The sequence below is a fragment of the Psittacula echo genome (genome assembly GCF_963264785.1).
Source record: "Psittacula echo genome assembly, chromosome: 6".
In the NCBI taxonomy this organism is placed as follows: Eukaryota; Metazoa; Chordata; class Aves; order Psittaciformes; family Psittacidae; genus Psittacula; species Psittacula echo.
In genome coordinates, this window is record NC_137743.1 from 39,460,548 (window position 1) to 39,480,962 (window position 20,415).

The 20,415-nt window shown below is 38.0% G+C and overlaps 1 protein-coding gene across 7 annotated transcripts in view; it reads left to right on the plus strand.

The window, feature by feature from the left end:
* The window catches only part of MBD5 (methyl-CpG binding domain protein 5), a 160,602-nt gene extending 141,032 nt beyond the window's left edge, over positions 1 to 19,570 (plus strand). For 6 of the 7 annotated variants that reach the window (XM_080621834.1, XM_080621833.1, XM_080621835.1 and 3 more), the window contains 4 exons: positions 289 to 1,497; positions 7,257 to 7,369; positions 13,060 to 13,135; positions 15,406 to 19,570. In XM_080621834.1, coding sequence (XP_080477960.1) covers positions 289 to 1,497; positions 7,257 to 7,369; positions 13,060 to 13,135; positions 15,406 to 15,477 — 1,470 coding nt within the window. In that variant the 3' untranslated portion in view covers positions 15,478 to 19,570. The remainder of the gene's footprint in view (positions 1 to 288; positions 1,498 to 7,256; positions 7,370 to 13,059; positions 13,136 to 15,405) is intronic. The other variant, XM_080621839.1, reaches the window with a different exon arrangement.
* Positions 19,571 to 20,415: the final 845 nt, after the last annotated feature.

Genomic DNA, 20,415 nt, shown 5'->3' on the forward strand with positions numbered 1-20,415 from the left:
GTGGATGGTAGGTTGTATCATTTCGTGCAAGGCATCTGTTTTGATCCAGGAGACAAATTCTAAGAGCCAGTGTTTTTGGTTTCCTCTAATTTAAGCTTTTGTTTGTTTTCTGTCCATCTTGTTCAGCACTGAACTTCATAACTGATGCATAGCCAAAATAAAATTATGTACTGTAACAGTCACCCTGGCCACCATCCTGATTTGTTTATCAAATGAAACCAAGTTTTACTGTTGAAATGTAACTTTAGGCAGAACAGCAATTTCTGTCTTTTTCTCTACTTTTTCCAGGTGAGAATGCAGGAGGATGCTGCTGTCCTGAACAAAAGAATGATCACTCAAATGGGAATGGCACCAGTTCCTGACAGCTCCAACACTATGCTTCCTCCTTTCCAAGAAACGTCTTGTGATTTGCAGCAAAGAAATGAACCCTCTCTTGGACAACAAGCAAAAGATAACCTCAATGTTGCTGCTCAGGGTGATACATCAGTGGACGCAATCTACAAAGCAGTTGTAGATGCTGCAAGCAAAGGGATGCAAGTAGTAATCACCACTGCCGTTAGCAGTACAACACAGATGAGTCCCATTCCAGCTTTGAGTGCCATGAGTGCCTTCACAGCCTCAATTGGTGACCCGTTAAATCTTTCTAGTGCTGTCAGTGCAGTAATCCATGGAAGAAACATTGCCGTTTCTGATCATGAAGGTAGGATAAGGAGCACTAGAGGAACACGAATACTGAAGAATTCAGAGCATGGTAAAAATTCAAGTGAAGGGGATGGGTATGAATATTACAAATCATCAAGTTGTAACACACCCAAAAAACAGTGGGAAGGGGAGCAAAGTCCTGTCAATGAGGTAAATAGGTGGAAATGTGATGAGTTTCTAGACCACTCTACCCATATCCATAGTAGTCCTTGTCATGAAAGGCCCAATAACATCTCCACATTGCCATTATTGCAAGGCGAGCAGCATCAGATACTGTTATCACAGCGAAACTGTCAAAGTGATAAAATGTTGGAGGAGAATTTCAGGTATAACAATTACAAAAGAACTATGATGAGTTTTAAGGAAAGACTGGAGAACACTGTGGAACGATGTGCACACATAAACGGAAATAGGCCTCAGCAGAACAGAGGATTTGGGGAGTTGCTGAACACTTCTAAACAAGATTTGATTCTGGAAGAGCAATCTCCAAGTTCCTCAAATAGCTTGGAAAGTTCGTTAGTTAAAGACTATATCCATTACAATGGAGATTTTAATGCCAAAAGCATTAATGGGTGTGTGCCTAGCCCTTCAGATGCTAAAAGCATCAGTAGTGAAGATGACCTAAGGAATCCAGATTCCCCTTCTTCAAATGAGCTGATACATTACAGGCCGAGGACGTTTAATGTTGGCGACTTGGTCTGGGGCCAAATCAAAGGACTGACTTCATGGCCTGGAAAGCTAGTAAGAGAAGAAGAGGTTCACAATTCATGTCAACAAAACGCTGAGGAGGGGAAGGTATATTTATATATATATATGCACATATTTATCTTTCTATATACACATGTAGATATGCCCATACAAATGTTTATCAAAACTATCTGGGGCCATTCTTTATTCTTTGTCTCTCATTTTAGTAGGACAGTTTGCTTTTTTCCCATAATTCTAGCTTGCAGAACTTAATTTTTCTCTTAGTTATCTAATGAGAAACTTCCACCAATGCCATGAATCAGATTGTATTTTAGCCTGATTATGCTAATTTACACACAAAAGATTTGATACACAAAAAATGTTAACAAAAAATTGTTTCACTTACATGGTGTGGTTAGATTTCTGGCTGTGTTCAATGAAGCTGATATGGAAGTATAAAAGCATTGAAAACTGCAAAAAGGAAAAGTGATTTAATCAGATTGAAGAGTCTGTGAAAAGCAAAAGATTGCTGATTGACACATACACTCTTTAAGAGGAAATGCTTGTGCATTTTCACCTTGAAAGGAGGTTTTGGGCATCTTTTAATAATAAGGAAAGCATTCCATTTTCCTCTTTCATACTAAAATGATTTGGTTTTGTTTTTTTTTTTTTTTCCTGACAAATCATATGCTTGTTGGGGAATATACCAAAAATACAGCTACCAAGGAGTTACTGGTTATTTTGTTACGATAAATATTTCAAATTCTCATCTCTAGTACTTGTAAAACATTATATTTTTGTAGTTCTTAGAAGTATTTCTAGGTAGAAGATGTGAGATATTTTGTAAGTGCTGCTTTATAAAATGTAAATTTTAAAACATGTAAGTAGAAGGGAAAGACCTAGTGAAATAGCTTTTTACCTCTGACACAAAGAAATCAAGCCATATGTCTTTTTTCCCCCTAAACCTGCCAAGTACATTGCATGACAACGGTCATAAGAATGGTGATAGTAGGATAGTATTCCTACCCAAAATCTGACCAACAATAGATATCCAGAGGAAAGAGAATGCAAGAGGATGTTGGGAAGTGCTTCTTAACCAGCAGTCTCTGACTCCCACCAGTGCAAAGCTCAGGAGCTCCGTGAGCTGGAACTGGTGTATCTTTGTTGTAACTGCTGCTGGTCTTACCATCTTTGCTGATGATAGGCTGGTGTGCAAATGTAGTTTCGCCCAACAGTCCAATAGATCTTTGATTTATCTTGATAAATAACTGGGGTGATATTTGGCCAGAATGGTTTCATCCCTCTTCCAAGAGAATTTTAGTCTCTCTTTACAAGTAGTTTCTCTGTTGATCTTCTTATAGCCGTAAAGGTTTCAGAGAGCTCCAGTCTGACTATGCTGAACAAAAGTATTTATAGAGAATTCAATATACTTTGCTAGCAGTATTTGAATGCTTAAGAGCTCATTCCTTATAAAGGTTAGATCCCCAAGTTACAAGTCAGTTTATAAAGTACAGGCAAGTGGCACAGACCACAAAATACAAAAGATTAAACAAAACTGGAAAAACTAGGTGTACAATGTCACCATCTGTTATGAATTACAGAAACAGTGATTACATTGCGTGTATGTTCCAAGTATGCATTTATGTATTAACTTCACAAAGTTGCGTATCCATATGTATATGATTGGTTTGATATACTTGAAAAGGTTTTTTTTGTAAAAAGGAGGATTTTTTTTTATTTGCATTCCTTAGCAGTTTTCTAAGTTTACTCTGGAATTTGTGGATACCAGAATGTAGAGTTGCTTTGTGCAAACCCACCTTCTTTAATTTTCTGTCTCCTATGTACATTATATAAGCATTGTGTAACATTATATTCCATGGCACAGATTTTATTGTATACTGAAGCACGAACAACAGGAAAGCAAACGGGAAATGCGTACATTGCTGCTCATGCAGTACTGACAAGGTACTTGTGGAGGCAGCAAGAGAGACAGTTTCAAGTTCTTCATCTGGAAGTCCCATGTAATGAATCACCTCTTGCTTCAGAAGGCCTTTAGCTTCATGATAATAATTTTAAATTAAAAAAAGAATAATCTGTTTTTCTCCAAGAAGTGGTACAGAGTGAATGATCATTCTGAAAGTCAGGAGTTGAGGTTGGAAGATGGGATACAGGGGTTAATATGAAAGAGGTGAAAATGTATATGTGCTGTATAATAGTTCTGTTTGTAGCTGAAAATAGACAGGAATTCCCATGCACAGTGGCAATCTATACACATGTTCAAACACTCTCGTAATGTGTTGTACAGCTGCATTCTTCAGATTTTTGGGCACCCTCGTCTGAAGGAAAGAAAAAGAAGGCGGGGGGGAACGGAAGGACTGCACACCAAACAAAAAAAATTAACCTTGAAAACAAAAAAGAAATAACCTGAAAAAACCAAATGGTCTTCAGAAATTCTGTGCTTCAAAAAATCCTGTAACATTACAATTCATGGTGGGAGCCACTATCAGCAGTTAACTGAAAATACTGTTTTCTATGGAGCTTTCCTAAAACGTCTTTCAAAGTATTTGTATAATGCTGTGTTAACCTTGTATATGTAATATTAGTTTTGCTGTGCTGTTGGGTTTTCATGGTACTTTGTATATTATCTGTACTTTATATCATACATAATTCAGTTTTTGTTTCCATTTAAAAGACTTTGGGTATTAAATGTAATAATGTTTCTGTTTGAAGAGCAGCTAGAATGGTGTTTCCCACACAGGAGAAGGGAGAAGTATCACGCCTTTGTTTCCTAATGAACACTTGTTTTTTGGCTATTTGAAAATTAAAGAGGAACCCAAAAGAACTGCAGCAGAAATAGCAGAAATTTGGAAAAGGAAGGGAGCAAGCCTGAAACTACACACACATCCTAAAATGGAGGATGTATATTTCATGAAGTAATTAATTTGATTATTAACCAAATCAAATCACCTAGATGAGAACAGAGTTTTGAAAGCAACAGTGTGCAAGTCAGAGGCTTTGTATGAGCAGTAATTTCCAGTTAGTGTTTTTCATAGTGATTCTTACAGTTCACAATATGACTTTCCATCAGTTAAACTAAGCTTTTTTAAGCTGAGCTTTTATAGTTTTACAGATAATAATACGTGTGATTTATCAGTGTCCTGGAAATCCCGTTTGTATGTATTACTTATTATTGTAATTGCTTAATGTATTATTAATTCAAATATATCTGTTATACTTGCTTCCAATACCATATTATATTAGCAGTTTGATACTACTACTTTTGAAAAGTGCTGTCAGGTGTTATAATGCTCTACCATTGCAAACTGCCAGTGATGAAGATACTGATTCCTTTTTATTACTTAAGTCCCTTGTTACCCAAACATGGTATTAGCTCTTCAGAAAAATATTTACCATTGAATTTTTTTTATATATCAGGTGTATACAACCCTTCGCAAAGCTTGCTTCTTATGTGAACATATTTATTATGGGTATGGATAATGTCCAATTTAACATTCATGACAACTCTGTCATGTAGTAAAGTGTCCAAGGTGAAGGATCATGATTATTATGTTATTTTCATAGAATCATGGAATGGTTTGGATTGGAAGGGACCTTGAAGATAATTAGTTCCACACCCCTGCCACGGGCAGGGACACCTTCTGCCAGACCAGGTTGCTCAAAGCCCCATCCAACCTGGCCTTGAACACTGCCAGGGATGGGGCAGCCACAGCTTCTCTGGGCAACCTGTGCCAGGGCCTCACCACCCTCACAAGGAAGAACTTCTTCCCAGTATCTCATATAAAACTCTCCTCTGTCAATTTAAAGCCATCCCATATCCCTGTATCCTGTCCCTACATGTTCTTGTAGAAAGCCCCTCTTCAGCTTTCTTGTCAGCCCCTTTAGTCACTGGAAGGTGCTCTGAAGTCTCCCCGGAGCCTTTTCTTCTCCAGGCTGAACAAGCCGAATTGTTTCAGAATTCTTTAATTCTGTTCAGTTTGAAAAATCAAAGTTTATCCTTTAGCTGTTTTTCAAGCATGCTGTAAAATGGAAGGCTTGAGCTGTGGTGTATCACAGAGTAGCATTGCCTTTGTTAATACAATTTTAATGTAGGAGATGTAACACATAAACCGAAGGTGGTTTGCTTATCCTGTAAGTGTTGTGTGCTGTTTTTCTTCTGCTGTTATCCTTGTGAAAGCTCCCCAGGTTTTAAACAGAGAATATTTCTTTTGTATGCATTTGTATTTTTCCGAAGTCTGATTAGGAGAGGAATTATTTCAAGTATGTGCAGTCTTGCATTAAAAGTAAGCACAGTTTTAAGGGAAAAGAGTTACAGTCTACAGCATAATTGAATCTGTTTCTTGAAAATAGAAATCTTGCCTCCCCATGTGCCAGTTTCACCATTAATGACATTCGTTTTGTAAGTTCCTGGAATGGCAGTATTCCCCAATTTCATTATCAGATGCGTAAGTTCAGACATGGGAAATTTGGTCTAAACATGTATTATATTTGCCTTATTGCTAGAGATTTTGACAACTTGCTCACTGACTAACTTCACATTGTCACATCTAAAAATCTATTTCATTGTGAATGTAAATTATTTAGTAATAGAAAGTCTGGGTTTAGAGGGAATTTGCATTTAAGTTTCTTTTTTCTGATTGTATATAGGCATGCTTAATAAATTTGTATTTATAGAATTAATTTTCCTTGTGTCAAAATATAAGCTGTACTTTCTAATGAAACAAATACTATATAAGGTTCTTGTTATGTAAAGATTAAGAAATAAGTCAAGCAAAATGTGGCAATACTGACAAAGAAAAAGGAATTCATCCATTCATTTTCTTTACATTGATGTGTTTTAAATACCTTTTTTTGTTTTTAAGCAGAAATGCCTGAGCCAAATAATATGCAGAGTTAAGTGGGCTTACGTTTTGAGAACACAAATGATGAAATATAGATGATACAATTTGTTTTCTTCTTCCTTGTGTTGTTTACACTGGTACTAGCTGGTACCTGTGCAGTGGTGCCAGTAATTATATGCAGCAGTCTATATACAGACTGCTTAAAAGATTATCATTCTGGTTAATTTCAAGAGAGCTGAAATTTCCAGTTAAGGACGTTTAAATACCAGCTCAGCAGCCCTGTTGAGCATGTGCCTGTATTCATTCCTGACTCAGCAGACTGCTAAAGTATGTGCTGCTTAAGTGAAGAAAAAATATAAAAGACCTTTTTCAGGACCAGTGAGTCAGCTGGCTAAAGCAAGCTCCAGATAAGACTCATAGATTCATAATGTATAAATAAAGTTTGTCACCTTGCCCACCCCTTTTTCAAGGCCTTAAGCCTTTTAACTTAAGCATGTAGGGTGGCTCTTCTGAAATACGAATGAATTTGACCTTGCCATTGGTAGCATTGTTGAATGGAGGCCTTAAATACTTTATCCAGAAATTTGAGGTGATGTGAAACATTTTTGTGTTGATGGCATCTATAAAAATTGTATCATGTGCACTAGGCAGCTTGGTATGTTAATGCACTCCAGGCGGTCTCAAAGGTGTAAAATACATTTGTAAAATGTGAGTACAGAGTTAAAAGACTTCAACAACAGTGTAATATAAAGAAAAAAAGGTTTTAAAAGTATTAGTCTCCTTAATTTTGTTTTCATGAGTGTCAGGGTTTTGTGGTTTTTGTTTCTATTGTTGTGGACCCTCTAGAGAATTTACAATATATACATATATGTGTGAGGGGGTGTATATAGCCAGACATTCCTTAATTCTTTGCTGGTGTAGGTTAGTGTCTTATGGATGCAGTGAAAATTAGACTCCACAATAATGCATGTCTAGCAGTAAAGTAAAAGCAGTGTTTAATAATTGCAGGTCTGGGTAATGTGGTTTGGTGTTCATACCTTCACTCAGGTGGAGCCAGAGAAGTTGAAGACACTAACAGAAGGTCTAGAAGCTTACAACCGAGCCAGAAAAAGGAACAGAAAGTAAGTAAATGCTCATTTATTTCCTAGTGAAATGGAATAATTAAATTCTTTTGCTACCTAAGACACTCATTTTGGGGTGCTTAGCAGATCAGTAAAACTGAGGAGTTAATTTTTTGAATTCATTCTGTTGGTTATGATAATCAGATCTTTGATACCTGCATTTTTATTGCATCTTTTGATATTACAGTAGCCTTTGTAAAATGTCATCCTACTTGTTTGAGCTTTCATGTGTAGGATTTCTAATTTTCACCAAAAAAAGTTATTATATGAGAACTATTCTGACGAAATATGCTTTTAACAAGATCTGCCCTTCTTATCTCTTCCCTCTCCTTCTGGCAGCTGCTGCTGCAGGCAGAGCACAGGTTTATTCAGATAAATCCAGTTTATTTCCCATTGCTGAGGAGCATTTCAGAATTTGTGAAGTCTGGCTATATTTAACCAGACAAGGGGCTCAGCGCAGAGCTTTCCTTATGCTTTGTGCCAGACATGTATGAACTATTCGGCTTTATCTTTCCTTTTAGATTTTATTTACAAATATATGAGGATAGAAAGACTGTGAAAGAGTATGAGGACATGAAGCGTCAGCATAGAGAAAAAGAGGATAATGGTTAACTTTAGAAGCAAAAAAATCTGGACAGCTATGAAAGGATACCAAAGTAGAAACTGTACTATGATTGGATTTGTTCTAGGGTGCTGCTGCTTATTTACTGTTGCAGTGAAAAAAATATTTGAATCTGCGAGGATTTAAAGCCAGCTTGCAGTACTTGTCTTTAGCATAATAAATATAGGCTTAAAGAAATTAAATAATTATTTGTCTTCAATTCCTTTTATGGTGTAAGCTTTTATTTTATTTGAGTGTCATGCGGCACTTAAGAGGAGTATTTTTTATGCCTATGAGACAATGTTGGTGGTTGTTTTCTTCAAGATCATCCTCAAAATAACTTGCTGGAGTTTAAGGGTGTGTGGTGAGAACACAGAAGGGCCTTTGGCAACTCCCCAGTTATTTGCTCATGTCCCTGAAGTGAAATACGTGACTCAAGTAGGGTGACACCAGGAACAAATTTAAAGAGGTGTTAAAGTTGAAATAGACAGTACAGAAGAACTCCAATCTTCTGATTTGCATTCGTATATTTAGCAGACTGCAGGGATTGTCTGCAATTCCACTGAATCCAATGGCCTTTTTTAGCAGCATGTCTGGTGCTGCCCCATTGCTTTCCCATATGGAAACCAGAAGTACTGAATATCCCAGCCAGTCTGGGGCACATGGTTGCCCCTTCCATAGGGTTGCTTTACAGCCCTTTAAAGTTTTTTCCTCCATATTTCTACTTGTGCACATTTCACAGTTCAAAGCTTTTAGTATTTCTTCATGGACCTTTCCTTTTTTTCCTTTTCCTTTTTACTTTTGTAAATATATCTGAAAATGTTGTTAATCTCTTTATAGTCTTGTTTTCTGGTATATGTCTCTGTGGTTTCTTATTACATGCAATTTCAGATGTTTTAAAACATTTAGCATTAGATATAATTGCTACACATAGAATACTCCTATTTCTGTTTCCTACTTATCTAAGTATTCAGCACTTATACATATCACGTACTGGCATCAAGTTGAACACTTCTTTACCTATGAAGACACAGGTAAAGAAACACAGGATAAATTCAGCTGAGATAGCATGAACTAGCATCTCACAGGTCCCGTGTGTTTGGCAGAGCGGAGTTAGCATCCAGGTCCTCAAAATGACATTCAGATTACTTAACTCCATTCCTCATATTCCTAACTTTCTTGTCTCAGCCCTAGTTTGAATTTTTTGTCTTCACTGCATGGCCAATCTCCAATAATATATATTGATACTATATGTTAAATATGAAATTATTAAAACTAAATTAAAGATTTAAAATGTCTGCAAAGCTAAAAGCTCTGTTATAATAGGGGTATAATAGGATGGCATTCAAGTTGCACCTCAAAGCCAGTACTTGCGAATTGTAAATCTTACTCTAACTGTAAGAGCTAGTTTTTGAAATGGAAATGGCTTGTGTATTCAGCTTTTTAGGTTTGTAAACAAGACACCAGACAAAAAAAGTCATTGTAGCACTTTTCACCAGCATAGGCAATGTGTTAGCCTTGTTGAGCTTTGTAACTTCAACTAGTAGTAGGATCTAAAACATTTTCTGTAGAAAAAAATATTTTGCTCGGGGGTGTCTTGGAGGCATCTCCTCTGAGACATCCCCAGAAGTGGTGTGATTTCTTAACTGTCCTATTTATTCTGGGGGTTGTAGGAAGATGCACTCGAGTACAAACCACTGAGCCATCCCCATCTTCTTCAGCTCCATCTCATCTCAGCTATTCTGTTCCTGTTTGAGCCATGTTCCTGTCTTGCTTCCAGCAAGTCATGATGTAGCAGCTTCCTCACCTATCCGATTGTGGTCTCCAGAAGACTGTGTTCCCAGTTTTCTCTTATCAAAGCCTTGTCTGATCCAGTCTTTGTTTTTCCCAGGTTTTGTAGTTATCTGGATTCCTCTGTTCATTAGCGTTCTCCTATCACACTGCACGCAAAGCATCTTCCAAGGGTCATAACCCAATACCATGTCTCCTTCTTCTGTGGTTTTGTGTTTCTCTGTGTGTTATTTCCCACACCAGGGTTCTCTTTTATCAGGAACGTGCCCGTTGCCATCTCTACCATCCATGCTAAGTTATTTCAAAATGAAGTTTGGGCAGTGGCATCTTAGAATCATAGAATAGTTAGGGTTGGAAAAGACCTTAAGATCATCTAGTTCCAACCCCCCCTGCCATGGGCAGGGACACCTCACACCAAACCATGTCACCCAAGGCTTCATCCAACCAGGCCTTGAACACCGCCAGGGATGGAGCATTCACAACCTCCCTGGGCAACCCATTCCAGTGCCTCACCACCTAAGTGCATCTTAGAGTTGAAGTTATGTCTCTGACGTTACTCCTGTTGAATGTGTGCCATATTCAGTCTCCATCCTGACACAGCCTAAGTCTCTTCACCTTCTCTAGGTGTGAGTCTAATAGCAGCTTGCCCTATACTATTAACAGTCAAGTGAGGTGTATGCGCTCTGACGTCATTATTGCTGCAGGAGCTGCCCAGAGGCAGTGATTGCAGGTGGAATCTGGAATATATCTACTATAGGAGGAAGCTTCAACTCCAGACAGGCTCAGACTTCATTCTGATTTTACGATTTGGTAAAATTTTAAATTTTAATACATCCTAGTAGGGGGGAGGAGGAGGATTAACAGAATGCTTTTTACAAAACAGTTATCTTCCCTTCTTCAAAGCCGTTGGCCATGGGAGGTTTTCTAAGATACGTTGTGCTGCTTTTTAATGAGAGGAACAAACTGTCACTCCATGTTCTTAAATGTAATTTGACAAAAAAATGTGATGTATACAGGTTGGTTTGCATCACTAGAGACATGATTCATATGTTGATCAGGTAGCAAATTCTCAGGTTTTAGCTGCAGTGTTTTCTGCGGTAAATGGGTATTTCAGTGACAGACTCTTCTGAAACTTTGATTTGCTATGGGGCAGATCATTGTCTTGACAGTAAAATTAAGATAACAAAAGTCTTAAGACTACAGTGCAAATGATCATGTGTATTTTAAATACTTTCAAATGGCTTTTTTGACTCAGCAGTAATTTCATAGATATTTTAATAAGGGTGGGTTGCTGATAGAGCATAATGTTGATTAGATAACTTTACATCACATAGGTAGTTTGACATCTGAAATCTGCTTCTAGGTGACGTACAAGTCAGCAATGTTATTAGTTATTAAGATATCTGTTATTATCTGTTAAGGTATCAGTTACTAAGATACAGGCATATAACTTTTATAGGAACTTAAGTTGCCACTGAACAATATTCTTTGTCATTTATAATATCAAAGAGTGCCTTCACTTGCCCAAGTTCCATAACTTAAATATTTTTTTGGCAAGCAGTCTGGCCCAAGTAGTTAAAAAACCCAGGTGGGCATGTCAGGCTGGGTATGCAAATTCTGATTTCAGTTTATCTTACCATTTCTTTGGCTGATTTAAACTACATTGCAATACATGATTTTAAAGTTGCACCATTCTCAGAAAGGTTTCTAGCTTTTTAAATTCTTTTGTGCAGTTGATGCCCTAGTGTAGCTCAGATAACCAATGCAAATTAGTGTTAGGGAATATCCTCTTTGAATAATGAAAAACAGACCCTCTGATCTCCTGTCTTCGATTCTCCCAGCTGTACTGATGGATATGAAAATCATTTTGGTGATCTAGGGGGGTGGAATTACTGTACAGCAGTGCTGGTCATATAGTTCATCTGTGCTTCTTCCTTGTCAGCCTTTTGCCAATGCTTTAAGTTGCTATAAATCTTCAAGTCTTAGGGAAGAATGTCCCAGGTGGCATGATGAGCTTGCTTTCCTTATTAAAAGGAAAGGGGCTTTTTAGAAAGTGTCTCCTTCTGTGATGGACGGTCTTCCCTCATGATGCAGATGGCTCTCTTCTTCCTCCCCTCATTTCTGCATCTCCAGAGCAGAGATAACAGTACTGTCTTACTTCCTGAGGATATTGTGATGGATGCTCATAATAATGTCTCTCATCTCCAGGATGATTTCTCTCTCATTTCATATTCAGCTGTTTGTCTTCAAGTTCATTACTCTTATAACTGTACTTATTCAGTTAAAGCCATGAATGAACCTGTCTATCTCTCTATCTATCTGTGTGTATATATACCCGCTTTTAAGCAGAGATCTGCAACAAGCTGTTGGCGAACAATATTAACTTGTGCTCAAGTGCAGTTTGCTACCTTGAAACTCTTGAGGTGTGAAGACGGAGCCACAGAAGCATGACCTGTCATGGACAGCATAGGCTTTAAGCAGGAAACTTATTTAAAGAAGAAATGTACATAAATCAAAAATGTCACTGTACAATTAGATGTGTTTGGAGCTGCCCAGTGACTTGGGGTAACTTTGGGGTTGGAAGAAGAAAGTCTTCATCCTGCCTTTACCATAACCCTTGGTGTGCTGTCATTCTAAAACTGTCATAGTAAAACTAGCAACGTCTTAGAGGATTCTTACCACTTGCTTTCCTCTGGCTATTTAAATTAGGAGTATTTCACTTTTTGCTTTTTGTTTTGGGTAAAAAGACTTTGCAGCTCACACACTGTTTTCTCGAGAAGACAGCAGTGTACGTATTTAGTCCTTCACAAAAGTATTGCCAAAATGTAACAACATTTACAGAGTAAATGCAGCATGCAACATGGAGCGGAAGTAGGCAAAGGCAAGCTGGCACTAAAGGTTTAATAACTTTTGAAGTCGAGAGTATTCCTCTTCTGCTCCTGATCAAGACCCATGCGAGTCTGGCCCTTTGCTAATGATTAAAAGAAAAAGATTGCACAAAATGCTTTGTTGCCATGAAGTGCTCTGGCTTTTTATTCATGGATGTAATTGACTTGTGGATATTGTAACTAACTGTACAACTTGCTGAATTGCTGGCTTTAATTTTTCTTCCTTAACTGCAACACAAGCCTTTAGTTTGCATAATATGGTCTATAGGTCTGACCTTGCTTACTTGTGCTGTAAACACCTGGAGGCTCTACAGTTAGTAGAATGTGTCCAATGAGTTAATGTGTTTATTGGGGTTTCTAAATTTACTGATTTTTTTCAATTATTAATGCTGTTATTTTTTTCTTCCTAGAAGTGGAAAGCTAAATAACCATTTAGAAGCTGCTATACATGAGGCCATGAGTGAACTAGACAAAATGTCTGGGAATGTAAGTTTCTTTTCACATTAGCAATAATCTCCTTTTTCTATGTTTCTGCATGTGAAGACTAGGAGTGTTGTTTTGGGTTGCTTTCTAACATAAATTTTGTTTCTGTTTTCTTAAATAACATGGAAATTTCAGTATTTCTCCTGCATTAAAACTGTTTGCAAATGTCTAATCATTCTGAAAAAAATGGGGAAAATTGTGGGATTTTTGTTGCATTGCCAATTATATTATTTTTCACAAAGAGATTCCTGGGCATACTTTTACACATGCAGCCTGATAATGTTTGGCTTAGTTCCAGTCCCGCTCATATGCCAGGGGTTTTCTCTGACTAGTGACACAAAATCAAGCTCATTTGTTTTCTGTTTGAGTAGCAAGATATTGAAACTACATTTAAAAGCATCGTTCTTTTGAATGTAAAACTGTTTGAATAAAGTTTTCCTCATGTGAAATGAAAGATCCCGTCAGGAACGGTAAGTTAAAAAAAAAAAAAAAGTATTCCTAATATCAAATCTCAGAGTGTTTTTTCTACAGTAATTACACTGTTATTTGTAAGCCCTAATTCTGTCTAATATAAAATGTGGTTTATATAATATACTCGTCTTCATACTTAAAACATGATTGTAATTTTATTGAAGCACACTTAGAAATGCAAAAGTTTTATCACGGCACATGAAAACTCCCATATCTTATCAATAGTAATTTCTCAAATTATTAATTATAACACATTTGAATACAGAAATGCATTTTCCTGATATTCAGTGCTCGGTACTGAAGATGCTTATACATGTGCATATTTAGAAGTAGTAGTAAAACTACAAGGGAGCTTCTTGAGTGTATAAAGGGAAATGTATACAGAACTGGAGGCTTAGAGCTGATTTCAGAACCACCAAGAAATATTACATAAGTTATGCAGTAGTTTTTAATGGCTGCTCTAAGTAATAACAAAAGCAGTCTTTTGTTTAAACTTCTGAGTTTTACAAAATGAGATAGGGTTTTGATTTAAAACAGTGTGCCTTTTCCTCTTGTCTTTGGAAGGAATAGGAAAGCAGTATCTGATTGTAGGTCTGTTACAAATAAATGTGGGGTATGTGTTTGGCACACACATCTCCTGTGTCGGTTAAACCACCGCTGACGTGTTTGGACTCTAACATTCTACCTTTTTTTTTTTCATTTATAAAGCCAGTGATACTATGAACTCTATGGTGTATGCATTTTAACTGTGATATAACTGGCTCAAGGGAAACTGCTGTAATTGGATTTGCTCATCTGGTTGTTTCATAATGCAGACAAGCTGATGTACCAGCCTGAGTGTCATTACCTACTCTTGGTTTATATTTAAATTACCTGGTCACAAATATTTGTGACCAGAGTTTATTTCCATAAAGTCTATGATTCCTAGAAGCACTCCTAGGGAATCAGTGGTTCTCTTTTTAGCGACTTGCATTTTTTTCAACTACTACTGTTCAGATACCTGTTACATTTTAAGTGAAAAGCATGTGCAAACAAGATCATTAGCTCAGAATTATTTCTACTGGTAAGAAGCAATAAATACGTAATAAATGTTAGCGGTCTGAAGGAATCAGGACGGACCCAGGGAAAAAATATAGTGCCTTGCTGAAGGATTTGCTGCTGTTGCTTGCCTGCTGTTGGAAAGCTGCAGACTGCTCTTCCCAGAACAGCAGCTGGCTTCCACCGACAGATGGTGGTGGTATTCCACACTCAGCGCCTTCCTCCACGGCTCTTCCAATTAAGTTGTGATTTTTACTGAGCAGACAGTGATGAAAAACTGTTTCACACTCAAACTAATCTAGCATTTAGCTTGAAACTGAGTATTTCCTTTTAAAAATTAAATGAAGACAGTTTGCTAAACATAGCTTATTTCATAATAATGCTACCACGGACCCGAATTTCACTCAATTTATTTTCCCTGTTAGCAATATTTTCTCACCACCTACTTCCTACTATATTGCTCTTGTCATGAATCTGTATAAAGGTTTGTCTCCAAGAATTTGACATAATTTCAGTTTTGGGTTCCGTTCAGGCTTATGCGCTTTCACAATTACTGTAGCTGGAACCTTTCTCCAAGGTAGCTGAGGTTCAAGGCACATAGGTTGCAGGTTCTTAAAGCTCCCTGTAATTTGGGCTTCCATATATACCTGAAGTAATAAGAACTGTTTCATAACAACACCTCAAGCAATCCTGTAGCTCATTTATTACTGGCTGGTTACTTTGACCAATATTCTTTGCTAACTTCTAAATATACTTATTTTTAGGTCCACCAAATCCCACAGGGAGACAGACAAGTGAAGCCTCCAAAACCCAAGAGGAGGAAGATCTCTAGATAACATTGAATGTCTTTGTTACTGGTCCAGTACTTATCAAAATGAACATGCACATAGGTCTATATGTAGGTATTGATATAGACATGGTTATATCAATATTTATATGAAGACAGATAGATACCATCACAGGGTGCTACGTGGATTAGTGGTACAATATTTTTGATGATTAGGAGGGATAGTGGTTGCTGGATAAGCCAATCAGAAATCTTGAAAGGTTGCAGTAACAATGTCAGATAATTACTGAATTTTTTTTTTTCTATAATACTAAAATTGTGATTATAAGGAATAGTCCAAATGTTTCTGAGAAATTTTCATTGTGTATATAGATAATACAGAATTTCATGGTGATATCTGAAATGTAAATATTGTACAATATTGTCATGTACAAGCGTACCTAATGCACACTTTATCTTTTATTGTACAAAAAATAGTGTACAAAATTCTTTGGTTTCTATTGAGTACACATACAAGAGACTACCAGTGTAAAGTGATAAATAAAAATACAGCCTAAATGCTTTTATATGATAATGTAAAAGATGCTGTTTTTGTATTTAACAGCAGAGAGAAGGCATGATTATGTAATACCTTAATTATGACATACACTTCACGCCACTGAGTGTTCATTGATACTGTCTGCTTGGAATGAACCTTGCCTGGAAGTACTGTACTCCATTTCAGGTCTCTGAAGGAGAGTGCAAACTTGCAGATTCCTAATGGGATGTGGGATCACAGCTCTAATTAATAATTCAAAGGCTGCAACTGTCAGTTGCATTTTTATTTACGTAGCTTTTAAAGTAGAATGCTGTAGATTTTATTAAAAAGAGAAAAAAGTAGATGGACTATTTTAGTCAACCATTTCTGTAGTTAAAGTTTCACAGCCACCTGAGAAACTAAAGTTTATATCCCCCATAACACTGACCCCTCAAAACCCCTAGATTTATTAGCTTAAATTATCTAACGTCATTAACCATCGTGTTTACTTTTAAGGGGACAGAAGCCCCGCTTTAATAATGTGATCAGCATTGATTACGGTTTGGTTTTGCAGTAGAATGAAAGGGCATGCTCCGCAGCGTTCGTGAAAGTAATTCCAGTACCCATCTTACAGTATTAAAACAAAAAAGGTGGCTTACAAAACTATTAGCAACAGTAATTTTTATCAGTATTATGTAACATATCAGATTTATTTTATTTAAAAAGAATTATTTATACCATTAACAGATTCTTATATATATTAATGTGGCTGAAATGTGCAGGTTAAATCTATTAACCAAATTATTTATGTTATATTAAGTGAGAAATGTGAAACATATGTAGAAAAAATTAATACACTACAGATTTAAAAGTCTAAAGCTATGAGCCATTATAAAATTAACGAACGGAAGTATAGCACAACATTATTTCCATTTTATTTCATTTTCTTTTTAACACGGATGGAGGTGATGGTGATGGAAGCAATGACATCCTCTGACTTCAAGGCTTCCTGAAATAATTCCCAGTTCACCATTCCTGGTCCTGGGGTGGCATGTGTAACCCCCACCTCTTCGTCTGGGGCCACCGCTTACCTCAGATTTCCTTTTTCCCCCCCTCCCTGAATTCCCAAATGTCACTCTCTAGCGAAGGACTAGCAGGGATCAGCATCCTGGGAAGCTGGCGGTATCGCCACTCTCCAGACACTCGGCAGTTGGCGTCAGGATCACAGGTCATTGCTCCTCTTCCCATCCACCTTGCCCAAGTCCCAGACTCCTCTCTCTGAAGGACATGACCGAGACCAGCCATCCCCAAGGATGACGGGATCCGGCGGCATTCCCAGCCTCGGCTCTCGCATGCCAGAGCAGGCAGCACTACCTCTGGGCTCGTCCCTGGGCTTTCTCATGTCTGGCAGAACAGCTCCCACTCCTCCTTCCCCCCAGCCTGAGGGATCGCAATAGCTGCACTGGCTACAGGGGCCTGGAGGCAGGAGCCCTTCCTTCCATGGGGTAGGTTCATTTGTCTTTTCTGTAACGCCACCGTCCTCCATGCAAGCTCATGTGAAGTGACTGATTTTCTTTATTCTTTTTCTCAACTTCTGTCTTTCGGGGGTGTAGTTTAGCTCACGTTTTTCTGTCCCGCGTTGAAGTGTTCGTTCAAAGAGTCGCCGTTGGCCATTGTCTATGCCAGCCACTTTCCTGCTGTCTCTCCACACCTGCGTGGGTTTTAACTCATCACTGCATGCGTGCGTGTGTGTATGCGTGTGCGAGCGCCTGTCTTGATTTAGGTTCTTCCTCCCTTTGCTTTCTGTCCTAGAACCGAGTTTGTATTGACCAACCCCTTCTTCTGGCGTTTTAACTAATTAGGTTTGTACTTCCTCACCAATGTATACTTTACATCAGTAGGCTATGTAAAGTATTTTTGTGTACTTGATTTCATTGGCTAATAATGGCATCGATGTGGGTGCTAGGAGTAGTTTGCTTCAGTCCATACCGATTTTTTTTCTCTTTTAGAGTTTTTATGGTTTCATGTAAGCAGTTAATGTAAATATTGTGAGCATTACAGGTCATGCAGTGTTGTAACATTTTAAGAAATGTTGCACCTACTTTACGATTAAAAAACTGGTCACTCATACTTGAATTTTGCCCATAGAGCCATTTCTTTCTCTTTGCATTGAAGCATAATATACTTTTTTGATGGAGGCCCAACCCTTCTTTCTACCTTATTATTTTTGTTTTAATAAATCTATATTTTTTCTAATAGAAGACTTAAAAATGAAAATTTAAAAAGTACTTTTTGCCTACTTTCTAATTTAAGAGAGAATTCCTATATTTAAAAGGTAAAAAAAGAAAAAAAATACTCCATTGTGGAAAGTGGAACAACACTTTATATGTCATTAATATGGCACAATCACACAAACCTGAACTGGCTGCGTAAATTAGGGAATGACGTGATTCTTTGAGGATGTAAAGTGTTACATATTCTTGTCTATTTATTTATTTATTTATTATGCTTTCTTTTGCTAAGTGGGTGACAATGTGGTTGAGTCATTCCGATGGCATTCAAATTAAAGGAAATATTCCTCTTTCTATTATGGTGCATTTTGTGAACACCATAAAAAAATATTTTCATTTATTTCAATGGATTTTCTTCATATTCAGAAAATGTTTGGCTGGTATCAACTGCAAAAGCAATATCCACATAGCTTAAACAGAAAAACTTGCAAAAATCAAAAAAACCCCAACCCACCTCTGATGTCCCAGGTCTGTTCTCCTCACGGTCTAAGGTTTTAGGGGTTAAAAAGAACTTAAAATTTAAAGGTATTTCCTAAATCAGCTCTGCAGAAGGTCTCTAAGTAATGTGATATCCTTTTGGAGTCCCTGAGTTTGATGGTATAGAGATATTAGAGGGCTCGTGGTGGACTGAATTACCTTAGGACTGCTACCTTTCTTAGCTACAGTTTGTATTTTGCTATGTAGGGTTGTAATGTAAGAATTCCAGAAGAGCCGTAGCATAAAAGTGCTTTTCTATTTTTAAAAAAAAAAAAAACCCATTCTAGTCTTACTAAGAATTAGAGATTTTTTTAATATCAGTTTTGTAATTTTTGATAAAGTTGTCAATATTATGATTAAATCACCAGAAAAAAAAGTTACTGTGATGTTCTCTTCGGGGCAGGGCCTATGTCTTCCTGTGTATTTGTAAGATGCCACGATGGGATGCCCAGTCTTAAATGGGGCCATGGGCACCACTATCAAATTAAGTAGCAACCAACAACACTGAGGTTGATTTCAATGCATAAAAGCCAAGAGAATTCACAGATAAGACTGAAAATCCTTAGTTTGCCTGGTGTGTCCTCCGGGAAGGCAATACCGTCGGCTGCGACATCCGAAGGGTAAGTTGGGGAAGCCAGTGGCCATCAAAGCTTTTGCTTGTGCGACCCAGAACCTTCTCATCGAAGTCAAAACAGACCCGCTCCGACAACATGGCTGTTGGTCCCCTGCCTCTCTCTGCTGTTTTTACCAGTATTAACTGAGAAACTTCATGTTTCAGGATTCCCAAAAAAATACCCAGTGGTGTAAGCACATTACTGATTTATAAAATCCCAAACACATAAACAGAGCATTTAGTTCACAGTTGTCCTGGGTTCAGCAGTAGCAGTCAGTTTTTCTCCTTTTTAGTAGCTGTTGCAGCACTGTGTTTTTGACTTTCAGCCTCGGAACAAAGCTGATAACAACTGATGTTTAGACTGACCAAAGACTTTGTGAGTCTCATGCTCTGCCAGGGAGGAGGAGGGGCCGGGAGGAAGCAGGGACAGGACGCCTGACCCAAACTAGCCAAAGAGGTATTCCATACCACAGCACGTCATGCCCGGGGATGTAACTGGGAGCTACCCGGAAGGGCACGTCCTCTTTTCGGTCGGGCTCTTTTCCGGCGAGCGGTATCATATTTTCTTCCCTTGTTATTTCTCTTATCATTATTATTATTGGTGGCAGCAGTAGTGATTTGTGTTATACCTGAGTTACTGGACTGTTCTTATCTCAACCCGTGGGAGTTACATTCTTTCGATTCTCCTCCCCATCCCTCTGGGGAGTGGGGGGGGGGGAAGTAGACTGCGTGGTTCTAATTTACGGCCTGGGCTTAAACCACGACAACAGTCCAGTGCAAGCACAATTCACTCTGGTGTCAAATCAGCTCTAGAAAAACACTTTGAGACTTTGGGAAAAAAAAAAAACAACAAACCAAAAAATAAATGTGTCTGCCCCCAAATCACGAGCCCGGGGACTTCCTGCGGGCCTTGGGAGCCCCCATTCCACCATGCCAAGCATCTCTGCCCCAGTGCTGCCTCTCAGCCTGGTTTTTGTGCCTGTGCACTACGGGGGATGAGAAGGCTCACTGTAAAGGACAAGCACATGCTTACCTGTCTCCTACAGTATTGCTCAAATGCAGCGGTTACAGCAGGGGCTGGTGGTGCGT